The sequence below is a fragment of the Phocoena sinus genome, chromosome 6 (genome assembly GCF_008692025.1).
Source record: "Phocoena sinus isolate mPhoSin1 chromosome 6, mPhoSin1.pri, whole genome shotgun sequence".
NCBI lineage: Eukaryota > Metazoa > Chordata > Mammalia > Artiodactyla > Phocoenidae > Phocoena > Phocoena sinus.
In genome coordinates, this window is record NC_045768.1 from 45173290 (window position 1) to 45197204 (window position 23915).

General features: G+C 43.0%; 2 protein-coding genes across 4 annotated transcripts in view; one reads left to right on the plus strand and one right to left on the minus strand.

Annotated features, from left to right (window-relative positions):
- The window catches only part of OSTF1 (osteoclast stimulating factor 1), a 50068-nt gene extending 43104 nt beyond the window's left edge, over positions 1-6964 (minus strand). The window contains exon 1 of the mRNA XM_032636185.1: positions 6585-6964. Within this exon, the coding sequence (XP_032492076.1) occupies positions 6585-6618 (34 nt within the window). The 5' untranslated portion in view covers positions 6619-6964. The remainder of the gene's footprint in view (positions 1-6584) is intronic.
- A 156-nt stretch (positions 6965-7120) lies between these two features.
- Positions 7121-23915, plus strand: part of NMRK1 (nicotinamide riboside kinase 1) — a 44014-nt gene continuing 27219 nt past the window's right edge. Inside the window, exons 1-3 of one of the 3 annotated variants that reach the window (XM_032636187.1) lie at positions 7121-7331; positions 7866-7969; positions 20079-20132. In XM_032636187.1, coding sequence (XP_032492078.1) covers positions 20104-20132 — 29 coding nt within the window. In that variant the 5' untranslated portion in view covers positions 7121-7331; positions 7866-7969; positions 20079-20103. The remainder of the gene's footprint in view (positions 7332-7865; positions 7970-20078; positions 20133-23915) is intronic. The other 2 variants (XM_032636186.1, XR_004350508.1) reach the window with 2 other exon arrangements.

Consider the following 23915-nt stretch of genomic DNA (forward strand, 5'->3'; position numbering starts at 1 on the left):
CAGGTGTGCCAAAGGTTAGGTCTGAAGGATGGGTGCCCCAGGGGAAATCCATCTAAGAGCAGACACAGACGGACGCCAATCTTAAGGTCACAGCATATTGGAAAGGCACGGGTGCGTTAGCCAAAGGGCCGTACAACATGGAGCACGTGTCCAAGCAAGCTAATGACAAGGGTTCAGGGCAGCAGATATCCCAGGGCCAGTTAATAAGAGAGTGCCTGGCTAGATGTCAAAACATCAGGGAGACCCAGTACCAACCACGAATCAGGAAATGGGCAGGAACCCATCATGGAGAACAGAGCTCCTACTAAACCAGTGTCAAGTCCTAGGGACCATTTAGAGACCCAATATTTAGGTATAGAATTGGCCCTCAAGAGTGGCAAGGTGTTAGGCAAGAACTAGAAGCAGCCCTATGGATGGGACAGACTCCCTGAAAGAGGAAGTGGGCAGTCACCCTAAGCAGTTGACTCCCACTTCACGGCTCTGCTTAACGTAGGCCCAGGCTGTGGTTAGCAGCTGCTTGGGTGTCTTAGATTTAGAACCTGAGTACAGACGAATAACAGAGAATGATTTACTCCTCAACAGAAAAACAACGTTGAAAACTATCTCTGGTTTGGTATACCGTTCAGAAACGAACTTTGGAGGGAATGGTGTCTGTTGCTATGTTTCCCAGCCAGTTTCTTTGCCTGAAAAACCAGTTTAGGTCCTCCCAGGGCTACTGTCAACAAACTTGCACTGACTCATCAAAACAATGGGCCCAAAAAGCAGCCCCCAAACCCTGTAAACATGGATAGGCAACATTTTAGAGATAGTCCTAAGAGTCTGGTTTCCGAGAAAGGAAATATGAGAGTCTGGAATCTTCCAAATCTGGAGTCTTGAGATACCTGCCAACTGTGCCAAAAGCCTGGAGGAGCTCCTCTCAGCCTCTAGCTGCCCTCATCTATGCTCAGAGAGCTGGAATTTGGAGGGGTCCTCCCCCTAAGCATGGATTGGGTCAAGAAATTCCAAGAAGATAACAGCCACTCCAGAACACCCTCCAGGTGGAAGTAATTTCCTTGTCTCATACAAGTGAGTTGAATCAAGCCTTTCCTCACAGATGAGAGAATCCTGAAATAGAACCCATGAGTTTCTCAGAACCTACCAAAATCCCTGGAGTGAAGGGATGCCAGAAAGACTCTCTAGGGCTGCTTTCAGATCATTGTAAGAGGCTGGAGGCAGACCCTCCAGCAAGAGAATCAACTTGGTCTAGAGACCCTAGATCCATCTCTAGGGTCTTCCTGAACTTGAATTTAAATTGCTTTTAGGTTCCTGGGAAACAGGAGCACCAGACTGGGAAGGAACCCTCAGATCCCTCCCCCCAACCCCGGGACCCCCGACCTCTCGCCATCCCACTGTCCCCTCTGTGGCTTGCCCTCTTGCTACAGCCATCACCTCCACCTTTTGCCCGTCTTACCCAAGTGCCCTTCCCAAAACCCTGAGTGGCACTGCCCTCCCTCCCAAGCTAGTCTCTCGGTGGCTGAAGACCCCTGGGGTGGGGGGCTTCCTCACTGTCTTGCCCACCTAGCCGCAACTGGAGCCAGGCACCTACATTCTCCACACCCTCTCGAAGCTGCTGCTCTGCCGTCGGCCCTGACACTTGGAGGGTGAAGAACAGCCTGTCTGCTCGCCTGCTGACTCAGTGCTCTACTGGTTGTGTCCCCTCCGGCCTCCTGTCTTCTTGGCTTCAGGCTGGCAGGGCTGCCCATGCCCCCTGCCCCTTCCTCTCAACCTGCAACTTGTACCCACTCTGACCTAGCTCCTCTAATAAATTCATGTCCACAGGGGGGTACAAAAAAAAGAAAAGAATGAGTACATTCTTTCGTTCCAAGAATATAAAACCAAGGTAATTTATCAAATTCTAAGGAATGCTAACAAGTTGAACATGCTAATCAAAATGCACAAATACAAAACTCTCTCCTAACTCTTACCCTGAGAGTAAATTGAGGGATTTGCCTTGTAACTTTCTAAAAATTCTACAGATACTCAAACAGTGAGTGGGAAACAACTGGCAAGAACTAATAAAAAGGAGGTGACCTCAGCAGTCCCACCAGTGACTTGTGTAAGTGAGTTGAAGCTGTGGCCCTCTTTAACTCATTTCTGCAAACTACCACCCACAGCTCTTGTTAACACTCTAACAAACAGATAAGCACATGAGTAGATGGCTCACATGTGGACGTTCAAATGCTTGCTTTCTGTGTGGAGCGATACTGTTTTCCACAACCTGCTACGCTAGGCAAACGGCTTTCTCTTTAATTCAGAACAAATTTCTCTGGTTCACAGTTCCACACCAAATCCCCCTGGCTTCTGTGAGCGAAGCTCAGCTCCTACGCAGTCAATCAAACGCGGGCAGGACGTCATGCCAAGTTATTTCATTTCTGTCCACGTGAAACGACTTTTCCCTCTTTTCTGCCTACCAAATTCTTACTCAGCATTCAAGACCCTGCTTAATTTTCCCCTCTTCTGTGACACCTTTTCGGCTTCCTCAAGCTCCTTGCCTTGTACTTCCTAGACCTCTGACCACACTTTGATAATATCTCCTATCACATGCGTTGTAATTTTTCTGTGTAAGGCGTGCTCACACATTTTTGGTAGGAAAGTATATTAGTACAACCTCTTTGGAGAGCATTTTGGAAATGTCTGTGAATATGGCAACGCACATACCCTCTGACACAACAATCCCACTGCCAGGACTTTGTCCTGTGGATATACTCACACAGGTAAGCAACAAGGTTGTTGTAACACTATTTGCTATAACAAAAGAGTGGAAACAATCGAAGCACATTTTAATACGGGTCTGGTTAAATAAATACAATAGAGTACCATGCAGTAAGAATCAGAAATCTCTTTCCATACTGGTGTCTGAAACTCTTTTCCCAAAGTCCCTTAATTTATCTGATAGAGAATCTTTTTTCCCCAGCTTTATTGAAATATGAATGACAAGTCAATAGAGAATTTTGACTGAATAGTTCACATCAGCCCACTAAAAGGGTGTGTCTGCCCCCTCTCTCTCTTCCTCTCCTCACCCCCATGTATTTTGCTTCCCCTGGCCATTAAGCAAGTGAGGACAAATTTGGCGATGGTCTTCATTGGACGTGAAGTATGAGGTGAAGGGGATCAGAAAATGTCAACCCAAAGTATGCCACTTTGGCATAAGGATTATTTTGAGTTGAAGGCAATTGAGAAAAGGCAGACACAGGAAGGACTCTGAGCCCTCCCCCATCTGCCTGAAAGCAAGGCATAAATTCCCCATGAAGGTATCCTCCTCCTGTAGGTCCCCCATTAAAGACAGAGGAGAAGAACCCTTATCACCAGGGATAGAGATGGCACAGAGATGAGTCTGCATAAGCAAACCTTACTAAAATAACTTATTTTCCATTAGTTTCCCCATATCTCTATCTTCCCACAATTTACTCCCCCAGAAGTTCAACGCCTCTTTCCTTTTAGTCCCTTCTCTACAATGTGTTGCCCTTTGTTAAAGTGGTATATAAATGTCCAAGTCTAACCACTTCTTTGGATTTTCCCTTCTTTTCTGTATAGCCCTTATACACATAAAATTAAAAACATCAATTCAACTTGTATGCCTTTTCCTCCTGTTAATCTGGTTTTTTGTTACTTTAATTCAGTTAATTCACAGTAACTAGATATCAAACCTAAGTGCGTAGAGGAAAAGTTTTTTTCTCCCTTACAGAGGCATGTCAGAAAAGCTCATCACTTAGTCCCATTGAAGTCAAACCATGGGAACACTGAAAACACAAGAGGGAGGGGACCCCACTACTTCCAGAAGTCGTGTTGATGGACACTGCCTCCAGCCTTTGCTATTTAATGTGAAGCTACAAGATATGCCCAATCACAGTCTCCCCTGCTTTCTTCTAGACAAAGACTTTATTATGTATCAAGACTTTTTATGTAACTGCCACACATACAAAGTTTAGTTGCTGTGCAGTTACAAAGAAACAAGAGACTATTCTACTCTCAAAAAGTGTCAAATATTGTTAATCAACTATGCTCCAATATAAAATTAAAAAACAATTTTAAGTGTCAAATAGTCTAATACAGATCCAATTAAAGAGGGGAGCTATACAAAGCAAATGCAAATAATACAACTGCATAAGTTAATAAAGGTGGCTGCCCAAGTAAACCCGGTCCAACCTAATAGAACCCTCACAGGTTTCTCTGCCCAAAATGCATAGACTCCAGTTAAGGCTTTTGTTCCATTCCCAGGCCAAACCAACAACTTCCTAGCTTTGAGACCTTACAAAGTTTATTTAACCTCACTAAGTCCTATTTCATCCATAAAATGGGGATATTAGGATCCACCTCAGGGAAATTAGAACAATTAAATGAGACAGAGCATACAAAGTACTTGGCACAGTGCCTGACACTCAGGGCCAAATAAATGTTAACTATTACTATTATAATCATCATCGTCATTCTGGAGTTTTCAAGATGTTTCTCACACTTTATTCTGCCATCAAGTATTAACAGAGCATCAAGTTTATGAAGGAGAATTATTCATGAGCACACCTCGAGCCAACTCCGTATCTCACCTTTAACTAATTCATTTATTCAGAGAAGAAAAAATTATACAAAACTCCAGATCATTTTAGGTGAAAACCTTTTCCCTCTCAAAGGTGTTATATAAGCAACATATGTGTGACATCTTTGAAGTTTTATGATGTTTTTACTGTAAATATGAAAGAACCCAAAACACTGACATATGCTTCTTCAAAGTCCCACTAATTTATTTTCCCAAGACAAGCGAAATATTTATGTCACTTTACTTCCACCACCAAAATCAATAAGCCATTTACAAGAATTGGTCAAGGTCAGACATCAGGCTTCCAACTACAGAGGAAGGTTATCAAACGTGCTTAGAATGAGAGGATTCTAGTCCAAATCTCATTCAACATCTTTTGGCCCATCTTTACCTCAAGACTCAGAATAAAGTCTCTTTTTAAAAAGTCTTTGTGAGGGAGTTCCTCGGTGGCCTTATTGGTTAGTATTCCGGGCTTTCACGGCCATGATCGTGTGACCCCTAAGCCACACCTCGGCAAACACACACATACACATCACGTTGATGTCCCTCCTGCTACAGCACAGACATCACTTAACGTCTAGAGATGAAAAACCTCATGAACGGCTTTTCAGGACCTTCTTTGAAATAAAGTATTCTGTTTAGCTATCAAAGAACAACTCTTCTTTGTTGGTTACTTGAGGTCCTGATTTACACCTGAGTTTAGAAGGCTGCTGCGTCCTACAAACAGACTTAAAATGCAAATTCCTCATCAGACTCCATATCTAAAGAAGCATAGAGCCCACTTCCAGCCTTTCTCCACCATTGCTCACAGCGGAGCCAAAGTGCCAACAAAGTCACACCCAGCCCAGCAAAATTTAAGTTCTCAGTGAATGACTATGTCATATATGTGAGTATGTACATAATTTGCAAATAAAATGATTTGAAACTACCACTGTATGATGGTAAAGGAAGAAAACTGGATAACCATGAAAGTTGAAGTGCTTGACTAAAGTTTAGAAAAATCAAGAAAAAAATTAATCACTGAAATTATTCCTTCCTAATCAAGGTTACTTCGAAATTTGATGTAAATGGATAAATTTCAGCCTGTGCTATACTGAATGAAGTTGCATGAGATTGGAAGAAAAAAGTTCAGATCCACTTCTCTTCCATTTCCCACGTTTTCAGTAACTACCTACTCAATGAATGCACGAAAGAGTTTATTACAGTGTTGAACTGAAATACCTCAGTCGCTTTTAAATTCTCCTTTCTCCATGTCCCAGAAAATATTCCAAGGATCGAATAAAAAATGAACAAGGACTATCGGCCAAGAAAGCTGCTTGAGGAACTTAGTAAGCTCACCCTCTCCAGTTTAACTCGCCTAATTCACTGAGGGAGCGCAGGCAAACGACTTGTACTGCATGATAAAGTGACACTTCCGAATAGTAATAGCTGAGATTACTCTGCCGCAGCCTAGATTCTTCTAGTCAGGAGCTCGAGTGCAGCTTTCTAAAAGCTTTTCCCAAGATCTCGAGGTCAATTTGCGGACACTCATTCACCCACCCCACCCTACCAGCAGCGCACTTCCCGTTCGCTTTGGCCGGTCAAGAGCTCAAACTTGACAGCGACACACACTGAAAAAAAAAAAAAAAAAAAGAGGAAGTGGCTAAAAAACCATTTCAAGACATTTATTTAATTTTTTTTCCTAAGGGAGATCAATGGCCCTGTCTTCCAGGAAATCTCAATGGGACGTAGCCATCACGTCGACTGGAAAGTTGCAGCGAATGACAATGCTGCAAAGCCGAGGGTGACTCCTCTTTAAAAATCAAATTTTAAAAATTCCTCGAAAATCTTCTTGCTATCCAAAACGATCCGTCCCCTGCAGCGAACACAGCAACGCTAACAACTCCCACCCTGGTGGGTGGCATCGAAAGCGAGGCTCGGGGCCGGGTACGTGCCTGATCTGCCCTGCCAAGTGGCAGAGGGAGCGCAGGGCACGGCGGCGGCCAGGGGACCCAGCGAGTACCTTCCTTACCTGGTTTGACCGGTTTGGGTGGCGGCTTCGACATCTCTCTTCCTGGAGCGGCTGATTCTAAAGACCACGCACGAAAAGCCAACCGAATGCCCCTCCAGCCGGCACTCCGGGCGCCTCAGAGTTTCTTTATGTCTGGTTTGCAGTGGTGCGCCTTCAAGAACCTGCGTCCACCCTGGGAAGCCGGACGAGCAGAGGCAGGCAGAGCAGCTCGGCGAAGTGCCCCGCCCCGCCCCGCCCCGCGGCCGACAGAGCTGTCCAGAGCGCGCAGCCGGGCAGACGAGGAAGTAGCCGCTGCCTCGCGGAGCGCTAATTGGCTCCCCGGCTGCCAGCTTCGCCGCTGCAGTAGCGCGGGCGGCGCGCACGGCGGCGCGCACGGCGGCGCGCGCGGCGGCCGAACCAGCGGGAGCCGAACGGGGGTGCCGCAGGCTCGCGCCGGGGCCGGCCTGGCCGCGCGCGCCCCGGACGGGAAAGGGCTGGACTGGGCAGGAGCGCGCGCGCGCAACCACGCTCGCCGGAGTCCCGCCCCATCCAACGCCGGCCGGAGCCGGGCGCTGCGTCCGCTCAGGGTTGGGCAGAGCCCTAAGTTGGCCGCCTCTGCCCTGCGCCGCCTCTCACCCGGGAGGGGCACGGGAGAAGGGGCCGTGGGCCTCTCGGTTAACGAGCTTCGGGGGTTGCGGCGGGTTAGTGACAGGCGCGCTTGGCAATCGCCTGTACCGCTTTGCTTGGGACCACTCGAACTGGCGCCCGGTGAGTACCTGCCTGACGCCCCGCCGCGCAGACTCCGTGGGGCCTGGAGGTGTTTCCAGAGTGTTACTGCGCTGGAGCCCGAGCCCCGTTGTGTCTTGCAAGCCCTTTTGGGACTCCTACCACCCTAAATGGGCTGATAAGTGGCCTGCCAAGGAGGACGTGCACTAGTGATGGTGTAGTGCCCTCACGCCCCCTTATAATCCTGAAAACGGGAGTCTGCCTTCTAGAGACCGGATAGGTGGTTGGGAGAAGTCACTGAGGTCAGGGTCAGGTGTTGATCCCTGCCAGAGGAGACAGCTTGACTCCTCTAGCGTTGAGGTTGACTAACTGCGGCCCTCCTGCTGCCTGTTATTGTACAGCCTAAGAATGTTTTTCAAGTTTATTTTAATGGCTTAAAAGAAATCAAAAGAAGCAGATTTTGTGGCACGTGAAAATTATATGAAATTCAAATTTCAGTGTCCATAAAGTTTTATTAGAACAGAGCCACTGTCATTTGCTTATGTATTGTCTGCGGCCACTTTCACTTCCTAACAGCAGAGTTGAGCAGCTGCCCGCAAAGCCAAAATCATTTACCATCTAGCACTTTGCAGAGCAAGTTTGCCGACCCCAGACCTAGCCAACTGAATTTCCACTGAGAGGTAAGGGCTGGAGCAGACAATAAATGCACCGTGTGTAAATTCAAAATAGCACAGGCAATATGATAAATCGCTTGTATGTTTGGGGGAAGAAAAATTGAAAAGAAAAACTTTACGTGAGAGTCTATGTAAAATGAAGCTCTGAAGTTTCTACTAGGGGTTAGTGACAGAGTGATTCCAAGAGAACTGGGCAAGGGTTGTGTATTCAAACACGCCAGCCTTGGCATTTACCAAAAAGGAGCAAAGTTTAAAAAATAGTAGAAAAAGACTACCCTGTCACATAGAAGATAATCAAAATATTGAACTAAATAAATGAGTGAGAAGTCCTGAAACATTTCACTCTTTTAGAATCCAAAATGTACCGTATTTAGTAGTGAAATAATTTAAATATAGTAAACACATACCAGTTATGAAAAAAGGACTCAACAACATATTTTACTTAGGGTTAAAAAAAGTATAAAAAAATTAAAAGTACTCATTTTGGATTTGCTGTTTGCCATCTTCATCTGTTCTCCTCCTCCTAAGCAAATTCACTCTGCTGTTGAGGAAAGCCTCGCACTTACTGGGAGAATAAAGTACAGTTGACCCTTAAACAACACAAGTTTTAACTGCATGTGTTTATTTATACTCGGATTTCTTTCACTAAATTCATACTGCAGTACTACACAATCCAAGGTTGTTTTAATCTGAGAATGCAGAATGGTGGATACAGGGGGCTGAGTAAAGTTATACGTGGATTTTTGATTGTGAGGAGGTTGACATATCCAACCCCTGAGTTGTTCACAGGTCAACTGTACATAAATATCCCACAAGAGTGGCAGTGGTATGTACTCCTAGTAATTGGCTGCCCTGGATTGATGAGGTTAGAAAGTCCAAATGGTTGTCTCTCTGGAGACATCTAGTGATTTACAGTTTGTAGGGGATGGAGATTGTGTTTCATTCATTGAAGTCTACTTCTATGTATTTTTGGAGCCTGGCACCTCTCGAGTGAAAGCTTTTTAAATGTGATTTTAAAATAGTTCTTAAACGGGACAACAGGCAGTGAAATAATAGAACATGGTGTGGCGATGGACAGTGCCAGGGCTGAACTTGGAGTTCACCTGAAGCTGCCCTGTGCATCCAACACTGGTTTTGAAATACATGGCTTCTGGGATTGCTATACCCATCCCACACCCCAGCCACTCAGCCCAGCCATAGGTCTTGCTTCTGCTTCTCTCAATTCCCTAACCTCCCACCACAGTGTCACCTGTTCATTGCTAATGGACTGTGCCCAATATTTACCCAAACACTGTCTTGGAAAGGCTAAAACTGCTAACTAATATAGAAGTGAGGGTTCCTATTTTGGTAAAAACTGGCATTTGACTGTGGGAGTTCTCTCCCGAGCCCAGGAGATTTCATAAGAAGATTCTTGACTCCCTTACTGTTAGTTTCTGAATTGTTGGATTTTCCACCCAAATAACCGCCTCAAGCCTATTTCAAGTGCTTCAGCCACACTTCCTTGTTATTTACATGCTATGTAATCAGTACAACTTCCTCACGTGTACGCATAGATGTGGCAAGAAGCACAGGAGACTAGTAGTCCTTGCCATTCAGTGGATACAGAAAATACCCCATCAATAATACATCAATAAAAATAACATCTATTATACATGAGAGCCTCACAATTAAGCCAGCACCTGTGCAACATCCTTCCTTTGCTCTTGGTAATAAAGTGCTTTTTAGCAGCTTAGAAAGATGGAAAGAAGTTAACTCACTTGGTTTAGTTTTGTTTCTAGTTTTGTTTTTTGGCCACACCTCACAGCTTGTAGGATCTTAGTTCGCTGGCCAGAGATCGAACCCTGGCCCCAGCAGTGAAAGCGCTAGGTCCTAACCACTGGACCACCAGGGAACTCTCTCTAGTTTTCCATTTACTGTCTGTGTGATCTTGAACAAGTCACTCCATTGTCTGGGCCAGTTTCAACTTCTGCAAAATGAAGGGGTAGACTGTGTGATACCTAAGGCTGTATTTCTCCAGGCTTGAGAATTTATGCTCTGATGAATTATCCAAAAATAGGTGACGTGGAAGCAAGGAATAACAAACTTTCATGAATTTTTTTTCTTATTTTGCCAAGTGAGGACATCAATCTACTACTACCTAGCCAGCATAATTTCATAGGAGAAAGGACATTTAGCACCAAAAAATGTAAGCAAGCTACCATCTTGCTTGTAAAAGGGCAACCTTTCCTTTCCCAAAAAAGGATAGTTGGCAGCCTTACACTGACATATTAAAGGTAATAATAAGGTAAAACATAATTCAAAAGCAGAAAAATTACAATGTAAAAATTTATTTTACAATACTCATTATATGTAATTGTTCCCTTGATATACTGTGGCAATGTGGATGGAGATAAATATTCAACAGTGCAGCTCCTGGTGAAACTCAGATGTCCAACTTGATATGTTATTTTATTTCTGTCACAATCACATTCTTGTCTCATGTAATCTAGTAAATGAAAGTGGAACCAAACCTTACTAAATTGCACTCAATTTGGAATACAGCTGTTCCTTAATAGGGGGGGTGGTGGTGACTGGACAACACCCCCCAACCCAGGAATACCAGAATCTGCAGGTACCCAAGTTCTTTATATAAAATGGCAAAGTATTTGCATATAACCTATGCATGTCCTCCCACATACTTTGAATCATTTCTAGATTACAGGTAATCCCTAACACAATGTAAATGCTATCGAAATAGTTGTAAATACAATGAAAATACTATGTAAATAGTTGCTGGTGCAGCAAATTCAAGTTTGGCTTCTTGGAACTTCCTTAAATTTTTTCCCCTAAACACTTTCAAACCACTGTTGGTTGGATCTGCGAATGTGGAACCCTCAGACATGGAGGGCCAACTGTGTTCTGAAAAAACTGAGGACAGGCCAAGGAACAACAGCCCTCTCTCCACCACGCTCTTCCCTACTACCTCCCCACAGGGGACACAGGATAGGAACTGGGAGGGTAGCTGAGAGCCTCCAGCTCAGCCACCACACACCCCAGGTGGCACAGCTTAGGTTCCTGGTCATCCCACCAGAGGAGTCAGGAATAAAGAGCAGCATCAGTCAGAGGCAACCTTCTAGAACCACTATGCTAAGGTTCCCTGCAGCTGAGCTTCATCTTTTCACTTAAAGAGATTACAGTGGTCCTTGGAATATCCACAGGACTGCTTTGGGGAGCCTTAGGGGGCCATGCATGAAGTTGTCCTCCACCCCTCATACCAGGGTTCAATAAGCAATGGGCTGCAGCTAAAACCTGGCCCCCTAGGGACTTCCCTGGTGGCACAGTGATTAAGACTCCGTACCCGGAGACCTTCAAGATGGCGGAGGATTGAGACATGGAGACCACCATGCTCCCCACAGTTACATCAAAAATACATCTACATGTGGAACAGCTCCTATAGATCACCTACTGAATGCTGGCAGAAGACCTCAGACTTCCCAAAAGGCAAGAAACTTCCCACATACCTGGGTAGGGCAAAAGAAAAAACAGAGACAAAAGAATAGAGATGGGACCTGCACGAGTGCAAGGGAGCTGTGAAGGAGGAAAGGTTTCCACACACTAGGAAGCCCCTTCACTGGTGGAGATGGGGGGGGTGGGGTGGGGGGAAGCTTTGGAGCCATGGAGGAGAGCGCAGCAGCAGGGGTGCAGAGGGCAAAGCGGAGAGACTCCCGCACAGAGGATCGGTGCCGACTGGCACTCACCAGCCTGAGAGGCTTGTCTCCTCCCCCGCCAGGGCAGGTTGGGGCTGGGAGCTGAGGCTCAGGCTTCGGAGGTCAGACCCCAGGGAGAGGACTGGGATTGGCTGCGTGAACACAGCCTGAAGGGAGCTAATGCACCACAGCTAGCCGGGAGGGAGTCCGGGAAAACGTCTGCAGCTGCTGAAGAGGCAAGAGATGACTGTTTCAGGGTGCGCAAGGAGAGGGAATTCAGAGCACCGCCTAAACAAGCTCCAGAGACGGGTGTGAGCCACGGCTATGAGCATCAGCGCGGACCCCAGAGACGGGTATGAGATGCTAAGGCTGCTGCTGCCGCCACCAAGAAGCCTGTGTGCAAGCACAGGTCACTATCCACACCTCCCCTCCCGGGAGCCTGTGCAGCCTACCACCACCAGGGTCCTGTGATCCAGGGACAACTTCCCCGGGAGAACACATGGTGCGCCTCAGGCTGTTGCAACGTCACACTGGCCTCTGCCGCGGCAGGCTCGCCCCGCATCTGTACTCCTCCCACTCCCCGGCCTGAGTGAGCCAGAGCCCCCTAATCAGCTGCTACTTTAACCCCATCCTGTCTGAGCCAAGAACAGGCACTCTCAGGTGACCTACATGCAGAGGCAGGGCCAAATCCAAAGCTGGACCCCAGGAGCTGTGCAAACAAAGAAGAGAAAGGGAAATTTCTCCCAGCAGCCTCAGGAGCAGTGGATTAAATCTCCACATTAACTTGATATACCCTGCATCACTGGAATACCTGAATAGACAACGAATCATCCCAAAATTGAGGCGGTAGACTTTGGGAGCAATGGTAGACTTGGGGTTTCCTTTCTGCATCTAATTTGTTTCTGGTTTTATGTTTATCTTAGTTTAGTATTTAGAGTTTATTATCGTTGGTAGATTTGTTTATTGATTTGGTTGCTCTCTTCCTCCTTTTTTTAAATATATATAGATATATATTTTTTTCCTTTTTCCCTTTTTGTGAGTGTGTATATGTATGCTTCTTTGTGTGATTTTGTCTGTATAGCTTTGCTTTTACCATTTGTCCTAGGGTTCTGTCTGTCCGTTTTTTGTTTGTTTGTTTGAGTATACTTTTTAGCACTTGTTATCATTGGTCGATTTGTTGTTTGGTTTGGTTGCTCTCTTCTTTCTTTCTTTCTTTAATTACTTTTTAATTTTTTTATTTTTAATAATTATTTTTTTATTTTAATAACTTTATTTTATTTATATTTTTCTTTCTATCTTTTTTTCTCCCTTTTCTTCTGAGCGTGTGGCTGACAGGGTCGTGGTGCTCCAGCTGGGTGTCAGGCCTCTGCCTCTGAGGTAGGAGAGCCAAGTTCAGGACACTGGTCCACCAGACACCTCTCAGCTCCACATAATATCAAACACCGAAAACTCTCCTAGACATCTCCATCTCAATGCTAAGACCCAGCCCCACTCAACGACCAGCAAGCTAGAGTGCTGGACACCCTAAGCCAAACAACGAGCAAGACAGGAACACCACCCCACCCATTAGAAGAGGGGCTGCCTAAAATCATAATAAAGTCACAGACACCCTAAAACACACCACCAGATGCAGTACTGCCCACCAGAAAGACAAGATCCAGCCTCATCCACCAGAACACAGGCACTAGTCCCCTCCACCAGGAAGCCTACACAACCCACTGAACCAACTTTAGCCACTGGGGGCAGACACCAAAAACAACAGGAACTATGAACCTGCAGCTTGCAAAAAAGAGACCCCAAACACAGTAAGTTACGCAAAATGAGAAGACAGAGAAACACACAGCAGATGAAGGAGCAGGGTAAAAACCCACAGGACAAAACAAATGAACAGGAAATAGGCAGTCTACCTGAAAAAGAATTCAGAGTAATGATAGTAAAGATGATCTATAATCTTGGAAATAGAATGGAGAAAATACAAGAAACGTTTAACAGGGACCTAGAAGAACTACAGAGCAAACAATGATGAACAAAACAATAAATGAAATTTAAAATTCTCTAGAAGGAATCAATAGCAGAATAACTGGGGCAGAAGAACAGATAAGCGACCTGGAAGATAAAACAGTGGAAATAACTACCACAGAGCAGAATAAAGAAAAAAGAATGAAAAGAATTGAGGACAGTCTCAAAGACCTCTGGGACAACATTAAATGCACCAACATTCAAATTATAGGGGTCCCAGAAGACGAAGAGAAAAAGAAAGGGACTGAGAAAATATTTGAAGCGATTATAGTTGAAAACTTCCCTAATATGGGAAAAGAAGCAGTCAATCAAGTCCAGGAAGCACAGAGAGTCCCATACAGGATAAATCCAAGGAGAAACATGCCAAGACACATATTAATCAAATTATCAAAAATTAAATACAAAGCAAAAATATTAAAAGCAGCAAGGGAAAAACAAATAACATACAAGGGAATCCCCTTAAGATTAACAGCTGATCTTTCAGCAGAAACTCTGCAGGCCAGAAGGGAGTGACAGACATATTTAAAGTGATGAAAGGGAAGAAACTACAACGAAAATTACTCTACCCAGCAATGATCTCATTCAGATTTGACGGAGAAATTAAAACCTTTACAGACAAGCATAAGCTAAGAGAATTCAGCACCACCAAGCCAGCTTTACAACAAATGCTAAAGGAACTTCTTAAGGTACGAAACACAAGAGAAGGAAAAGACCTACAATAACAAACCCAAAACAATTAAGAAAATGGTAATAGGAACATACATATCAATAACTACCTTAAATGTAAATGGATTAAATGCTCCAACCAAAAGACATAGACTGGCTGAATGGATACAAAAACAAGAACTGCATATATGCTGTCTACAAGAGACCCACTTCAGACCTAGGGACACATACAGACTGAAAGTGAGGGGATGGAAAAAGATACTCCATGCAAATGGAAATCAAAAGAAAGCTGGAGTAGCAATTCTCATATCAGACAAAACAGACTTTAAAATAAAGACTATTGCAAGTGACAAAGAAGGAGACTACATAATGGTCAAGGGATCAACCCAGGAAGAAGGTATAACAATTGTAAATATTTATGCACCCAACATAGGAGCACCTCAATACATAAGGCAAATGCTAACAGCCATAAAAGGGGAAATCGACAGTAACACAATCATAGTAGGGGACTTTAACACCCCACTTTCACCAATGGACAGATCATCCAAACTGAAAATCAATAAGGAAACACAAACTTTAAATGATACGTTAAACAACATGCACTTAATTGATATTTATAGGACATTCAATCCAAAAACAACAGAATACACTTTCTTCTCAAGTGCTGATGGACCATTCTCCAGGATAGATCATATCTTGGGTCACAAATCAAGCCTTGGTAAATTTAAGAAAATTCAAATCTTATCAACCACAGCGCTATGAGACTAGATAGCAATTACAGGAAAAAATCTGTAAAAAATACAAACACATGGAGGCTAAACAATACACTAGTAAATAACCAAGAGATCACTGAAGAAATCAAAGAGGAAATCAAAAAATACCTAGAAACAACTGACAATGAAAACACGATGACCCAAAACCTATGGGATACAGCAAAAGCACTTCTAAGAGGGAAGTTTAGAGCAATACAACCCTACCTCAACAAGCAAGGAACATCTCAAATAAACAACATAACCTTACACCTAAAGCAGTTAGAGAAAGAAGAACAAAAAACCCCAAAATTAGCAGAAGGAAAGGAATCATAAAGATCAGATCAGAAATAAATGAAAAAGAAATGAAGGAAAAAATAGCAAAGATCAATAAAACTAAAAGATGATTCTTTGAGATGATAAGCAAAACTGATAAACCATTAGCCAGACTCATCAAGAAGAAAAGGGAGAAGACTCAAATCAATAGAATTAGAAATGAAAAAGGAGAAGTAGCAACTGACACTGCAGAAATACAAAAGATCATGAGAGATTAGACAAGCAACTCTATGCCAATAAAATGGACAACCTGTAAGAAATGGACAAATTCTTAGAAAAGCACAACCTTCCAACAGTGAACCAGGAAGAAATAGAAAATATAAACAGACCAATCACAAGCACTGAAATTGAGACTGTGATTAAAAATCTTCCAGCAAACAAAAGCCCAGGACCAGATGGCTTCACAGGCAGATTCTATCAAACATTTAGAGAAGAGCCAACACCTATCCTTCTCAAACTCTTCCAAAATATCCCAGAAGGAGGATCACTGCCAAACTCATTCTACGAGGCCACCATCACCCTGATACCAACACCAGACAAAGATGTCACAAAGAAAGAAAACTACAGGCCAATATCACTGATGAACATAGATCCCAAAATCCTCAACAAAATACTAGCAAACAGAATCCAACAGCACATGAAAAGGATCATACACCATGATCAAGTGGGGTCTATCCCAGGAATGCAAGGATTCTTCAGTATATGCAAATCAGTCAATGTGATAAACCATATTAACAAACTGAAGAATAAAAACCATATGATCATCTCAATAGGTGCAGAAAAAGCTTTTGACAAAATTCAACACCCATTTATGATAAAAACCCTCTAAAAAGTAGGCATAGAGGGAACTTACTTCAACATATTAAAAGCCATATATGACAAACCCACAGCCAACATCATCCTCAGTGGTGAAAAACTGAAACCATTTCCCCTAAGATCAAGAGCAAGACAAGGTTGCCTACTCTCACCACTATTATTCAACATAATTTTGGAAGTTTTAGCCACAGCAATCAGAGAAGAAAAAGAAATCAAAGGAATCCGAATCAGAAAAGAAGTAAAGCTGTCACTGTTTGCAGATGACATGATACTATACAGAGAGAATCCTAAAGATGCTACCGGAAAACTACTAGAGCTAATCAACGAATCTGGTAAAGTAGCAGGATACAAAATTATTGCACAGCAATCTCTTTTTTTTTTTTTTTTGTGGTATGCAGGCCTCTCAGTGATGTGGCCTCTACCGTTGCAGAGCACAAGCTCCGGACACACAGGCCTAGCGGCCATGGCTCACGGGCCTATCCGCTTCGCGGCATATGGGATCTTCCCGGACCGGGGCATGAACCCGTGTCCCCTGCATCAGCAGGTGGACTCTCAACCACTGTGCCACCAGGGAAGCCCTGCGCAGAAATCTCTTGTATTCCTATATAGTAATGATGAAAAATCTGAAAGAGAAATTAAGGAAACACTCCCATTTACCATTGCAACAAAAAGAACAAAATACCTAGGAATAAACCTATCTAAGGAGACAAAAGACCTGTATACAGAAAACAATAAGACACTGATGAAAGTAATTAAAGATGATACAAGCAGATGGGGAGATATACCATATTCTTGGATTGGAAGAATCAATATTGTGAAAATGACTATACTACCCACAGCAATCTGCTGGTTCAGTGGAATCCCTATCAAACTACCACTGGCATTTTTCACAGAACTAGAACAAAAAATTTCACATTTTGTATAGAAACACAAAAGACCCCAAAAAGCCAAAGCAATCTTGAGAAAGAAAAATGGAGCTGGAGGAATCAGACTCCCAGACCTCGGACTATACTACAGAGCTACAGTAATCAAGACAGTATGGTACTGGCACAAAAACAGAAATATAGATCAATGGAACAGGATAGAAAGCCCAGAGCTAAACCCACGCACATATAGTCACCTTGTCTTTGATAAAGGAGGCAAGAATATACAATGGAAAAAGATACCCTCTTCAGTAAGTGGTGCTGGGAAAACTGGACAGCTACATGTAAAAAAAAATGAAGCTAGAATGCTCCCTAACACCATACACAAAAATAAACTCAAAATGGATTAAAGACCTAAATGTAAGGCCAGATACTATAAAACTCTTAGAGGAAAACATAGGCAGAGCCCTCTATGATATAAATCACAGCAAGATCCTTTTTGACCCACCCGCTAGAGAAATGGAAATAAAAACTAAAATAAACAAATGGGACGTAATGAAACTTAAAAGCTTTTGCACAGCAAAGGAAACTAAACAAGATGAAAAGACAACTCTCAGAATGGGAGAAAATATTTGCAAATGAAGCAACTGACAAAGGATTAATCTCCAACATTTACAAGCAGCTCATGCAGCTCATTATCAAATAAACATACAACCCAATCCAAAAGTGGGCAGAAGACCTAAACAGACATTTCTCCAAAGAAGATACACAGAATGCCAACAAACACATGAAAGGATGCTCAGCATCACTAATCATTATAGAAATGCAAATCAAAACTACAACGAGATATCACCTCACACCAGTCAGAATGGCCATCATCAAAAAATCTACAAACAGGGGCTTCTCTGGTGGTGCAGTGGTTAAGAATCCAACTGCTAGAATCCACCTGCCAACGCAGGGGACATGGGTTCGAGCCCTCCTCCGGGAAGATCCCATATGCTGCAACTAAGGCCATGTGCCAGAACTACTGAGCCCGCGCGCCTAGAGCCTGTACTCTGCAACAAGAGAAGCCTGCACACCACAACAAAGAGTAGCCCCCTTAGTCGCAACTAGAGAACGCCCATGTGCAGCATCAAAGACCCAACACAGCCAAAAAATAAATAAATAAAATCTACAAACAATAAATGCTGGAGAGAGTGTGGAGAAAAGGGAATCCTCCTGCACTGTTGGTGGGAATGTAAATTGACACAGCCACAGTATGGAGGTTCCTTAAAAACTAAAAATAGAACTATACCATACGACCCAGCAATCCCACCACTGGGCATATACCCTGAGAAAACCATAATTCCCAAAGACACATGGACCCCAATGTTCATTGCAGCTCTATTTACAATAGCCAGGACATGGAAGCAATCTAAGTGTCCATTGACAGATGAATGGATAAAGAAGATGTGACACATATATACAATGGAATATTACTCAGCCATAAAAAGAAACGAAATTAAGTTATTTGTAGTGAAGTAGGCGGACCTAGATTCTGTCATACAGAGTGAAGTAAGTCAGAGAGAGAAAAACAAATACCGTATGCTAACACATATAAATGGAATCTTAAAAAAAAAAATGGTTCTGAAGAAGCTGTGGGCAGGACAGGAATAAAGATGCAGACGTAGAGAATGAACTTGAGGACACGGGGAGGGGGAAGGGTAAGCTGGGATGAAGTGAGAGAGTGTCATGGACATATATACACTACCAAATGTAAAATAGGTAGTGGGAAGCAGCTGCATAGCACAGGGAGGTCAGCTTGGTGCTTTGTGACCACCTAGAGGGGTGGGATAGGGAGGGTGGGAGGGAGATGGAAGAGGGAGGATATATGGAGATATATGTATATGTAAAGCTGATTCACTTTATTATAAAGCAGAAACTAACACACCATCATAAAGCAATTATATTCCAATAAAGATGTTAAAAAAAAAAAAAAAAAAGACTGCGCTGCCAATGCAGTGGGCCTGAGTTCATTCCCTGGTCAGGGAACTAGATCTCACATGCATGCCGCAACTAAGGAGCCCGCATTCCACAACTAAGACCTGGTGCAACCAAATAATAAATAAATAAATATTAAAAGAAAATTTTTTCAATAAAAAAATTAAAAAAATAAAACCTGGCCTTCTGCCTGAACACCTGCAGTCCCTTTTGTAATAGGAGACACTCACTCTGATATCCAATAAGGGAAATGTTATCCCAATAGAAAAGGAATTCTATTTTCATTTGTAGACGTGAATTACGGGGGAAAAAAAAGTGTACTCAATTATTATTATGTTTTGACCTCCATCAGAAAGTTTGTGGAAATGTTTTCTCTCTTATTATATAAGTACCTACGTAATAATCTTGATTTTGTCTCTTGGCCCGTAAAGCCTCAAAGATTTACTAACTGGCTCATTTTTGAAAGTTTGTCTACCCTGGCCCTAGGGTGAGGAAATAGCATACTTAAAGGGAAATCACTTCCTCTTGCCTCTGGCCAGCAGTGACGGTCTCCTCATTTCAGAAGGAGAGAGAGGCCATCTCTGCCACTTCTCTGCCTTGGGGGTAATGGGTCATCCCTGGGTGACTGAGTCATGCAGGTGACAGGCCACCTGCCTGAGGGGAGCATGAAACTCTGTAGTGTGCCTTGTGGCTCAGCAACTCTTCCATGCCCTTGAAAACAGACCCTCAAGGATGTATGCTTGGCCGTGGGGGCCCCTTTAGTTCACTTGACTTGCTTACAGGCCCTGAGCGCTTCCAGCTGTTGGCACGTAGCAGGAGACTGTGGCAGAGAGAAGCCAGTATAGTGTGAAACTTTCCCACAGAATGTGGGTAATCCTAGGGGGGTAACCCAAAGATCACTGACATCTTTTCCCCTCAGCTGGCCCTTGTGAGTTAGGACTCTTATCTCTTTAGACACCTAAGTGATGTGCTTTCGATTTTTTTTTTTTTTTAATTTTAGGAAGACGTGATTTTCAAAGCTAATTATGAAAACATTTGTCATTGGAATCGGTGGGTGAGTAATTTTGCTACAAACAGCTGATTGAGATACTCAGGATGTCCAAAGGATGTTTCCATGTGGATGTGGTGGGGGAAGGAGAAGCAGTGAAAAGGATTCCTGAGTCCCAGAAAAGAGAACAGTACGCTTGAATTTAAAACAGTGGAGCATTGGCTATGTAAATGCCAACAGGAGATGGGAGAGTTTCCTATAAACAGAAACAGGGGAGTCGGTACACAAAGTTTACCTGCTTTACTGTTTGTTTTCTAAAGCTGACACCAGAGGCAAGGCCTGATCTGATGCTACGTTGGTTCAGGGTGATTTATCGTTCTCCATATGGCTGCTCCTCCAGTGTGACATAGGAGAAAATCTATCATTTCTTGCCAGTTATGCCCAGCTTTGGACATGTGGAATAAGGAATCACCTCACCTCTACCCCTTTTCCCCATACTTTTCATCTTGAGGTAGTCCTTATTTCCCTGGCATGATTATTAATCATTCACCCCTCTCGGTCTCAGAAGTGTCCTAAATTTTATGGTCACCTTACCCATGGTACCAAGAAGTGGGCAATCAAATAAGACAACAGCAACTTAAAAGGACATTATTTGTTTTTTTGTTTTGCTAGTGTATTATGTTCGTCTTTCTTCTGAGTCCTTTCACATTATTTGTAGTCTCGTTAATAAAATATTTAAGACTATTGAAATTAAAGGTTTATAATTTGGGGGAGATCAATGTATTATTGCATTACATAACTACAATTAATCTAATTAATTAGATTAATTACTTCTAATTAATCAATTAGAAGTAACATTGAATGAATTAAATGCCAGAACTCTGCCTTGACTTGCTCCCATCTAATCAGAACCAAGTTCAGTTTTTCTCTGCGTTGCTTCTCATCCCTCCTTTCCTTTCCACACTCACTGCCACCATCCTAATTCAAGCCCTCATTCCCTAATTCCAGTCTCCTCCTCTTAATCTTCCCTGCATACCTCTGCCAGTTTCATCTTCATACAGAATTTTTAAATTTTCTCTCACCTGGTGAACAATATTCGGTGGTTCCCAGTTATTTAAAATGCAGTCTAAATTTCCTGATATATGAGGACCATCCAAAAATAATAAAATGGATTAGCTTCGGGGTGGGCAGATAGGCAGGGTACAGGAAAGATTTGATACAGGAGCTTAGTGGTGTCACCAAAGACTCCGTTTCTCTCTGCCTCTTCTCTGTGTCTTCCTCCTTTTGCATTCATCCTAAAGTTGGCTGCATTTTTTGGTCGCAAGGGACTACTAGCAGCTCCTGGGACCTCATGCTTCTCCTTAGCCTGTCACTAGGGGGAAAAAAGTGCTTTGCTTCCCTTAGGTCAAGGGTCTTTGACAGGACCACCTGGGTCACATAGCCACAGTTACTGTGGCAAAAGCGAGGGGATTGCCTCGATTGGTTTAGGCCATTGGGGCCCTTGCTCTGGAGTTGAGAGCGGGGTCAATCCCAACCAGACCTTGGAAACTGGGGTGGAACCTGGGGAGGCCACTACCAGGTCCACTACAGAATCCAATCCGACTTCTATTCTGCACGTGTGTGAATAAATTCTCCTCATCTCAATATTCCAGTATAATGCCCTCTGTCTAGAAACCTGTGTCATGCTTTCGTGCCACGTGCATTTGGTTCTATGCATAACTTCCTAAGAAAGCCTCTCTTCACTGTCTCTTCCTCAGCGAGTGCCAGGATTTCATTTTAGTGCTGCTGCTTCTGCAAAGCCCCTGCCAGACTCAGCTGCAGTTCCTGCCTTCCTTCCTCCAAACTCACTGTGCTGTCTCTCTCTCATGTACTTACCACTTGCTGCCCTATGAACTAAATATTCAATTGAGACTGCAAGGAATAGTAAAGGTTCTAGAGGATTCAAGTGGCATCCATGAACCTCCTGAAAACTTAATGCATGTGTGAAGATGTTCATTTTTCTGGGGAAAGATTTTACAACTTTCATCATTCTCACAAAGCTCCTTCCTTAATGTTAAAAAATGCAAACTCCATGGGTGTTAGAGTTGGACTTTGTATCTCATCTCCATTACTTGCTAGTTGTTACCTTGAGCAAGTTTTATGAGAATACAGCTTTTACTTTTCCCCCTCCCTCATCTTTCTGACCTGGACTGCCTTCTAGCTGGTCCATCTCTACCAGGTCTACAAAAATGGGGTGCTTATTTCTCATTGGCTCTAAGTCAGTGAGAAGGGATCTAATTACTGTTGGTTCAATTGCATGATCTTAACTAAAGAGGTGAGTCTAGAAAATGATACATTTTCTAGCCAGGTTGCTCATACTGTAATAAAGTTATCCCTGTTTACTCTGTATTTTAAACCAAAATTCAATAATCGAACTATGGGCATTCAACATGGATTACAGACATTATCAGTAAAGGGGGAAAAAATTTCCCATAACAGTATTTTCTCAATGCATAGGGTAATACCCACCCACTTTTCCATTTTTAAGGAGATTGCCCATATCCTGCCCAATTGTGTGATCTAAGGTTAAACAGAAAAAACAAAAAAAGTGTGAATCAAGTTTCTTCTGTTAATACTTTGTAGGTGTAAGATATTTGGCTAATAATTGAATTATATCCAATAAACAATTTTGATGAATAAGTATTAGTTCCTTTCCCCTTTCTAGATTATAAACATACCACAATTCATCTTACCTCGGAATAAGCACAATTCATGTGCAGTCAGAAGTTTTTTGTGCTGTAGACATTTGGTGGTATGATGAAGTCTTGCTTTCTCCGAGTAGTGGTTTTAAATGCACAAAATAAAATACAGAAATACAGAGGAAACCAGTTATGATAATATAGTTATAAAAATATTTTTAAAAGAAAATTTGTGGCATTATGATACACATGCTTCTTTGTTAACTCACTAAATAACTGTGTCCTGTGGTGAGTCTAAAAGCTGCTGTAAATTTCAAGTAATAGAGTGTCAATGATACTTCAAGATGTCTGCCCCAAGTGCAACATGATATGAAAATACCCGTCTGTGATTTCTGTTGGTGAAAAAGCCACAGGTACTATTAATAATACTGTTGCTTGTGACTTATATTTTAATTAAAGGAAATGCCAAAATTCTGTTAGAATTTATTGAAAATAAAGATATAATATCTTTCAAGTTCACAAAGATCCTGAATCTGTCCATAGACTCTTTGGAAGTACATAAGGCCCAGGTTTTAAAAAAAAAACTCTCTGAGTGACTGAGTGGAGAAGTGCTTCCCCCCCCCCCGACAATGCGTGGTTCTGGGTACTGGAAAACTGGATACATACACAGAGGTGTTGGTCAGGGTCGCCATTCTCCTTGATGTCACAGTCCAGCCAGAGGGGACAAGTAACTGACAGGATGTGATAAGCTACAATGGACCTCCCAACCAGCGCCAAAGTGGAGAGAGATTGGGGAAAAGGAGGCATTCCAAAGGAGGTGAAAAGTCATGATAGGTGGGCTTGTAATAAGCCACTCCTCCATTTTTCTTCACTGTGCATTGAAACAAAATCACAGTGACCACGTGCAGTTTTATATACTTGCACTAAAGTGTGCTACTCATATTCTCTGTGTGGCATGTGAACCTTGTGAATGTTTCAGCATAGACAAAAAATTCTTTTGCTTCCAATGCAATAGCTGTAATTAAGTCTTAGTATTACGCAGTTCACTTGCCCAATATTAGTTACCTTTCTGCTCCATCCTTTCCAGCTTATTTCTTATCATTTGTTGCATCAGACCTGCTTGAGCCTATGATTTTTGCCAACAAAGTCCTATCTATGAAAGAAATATTTT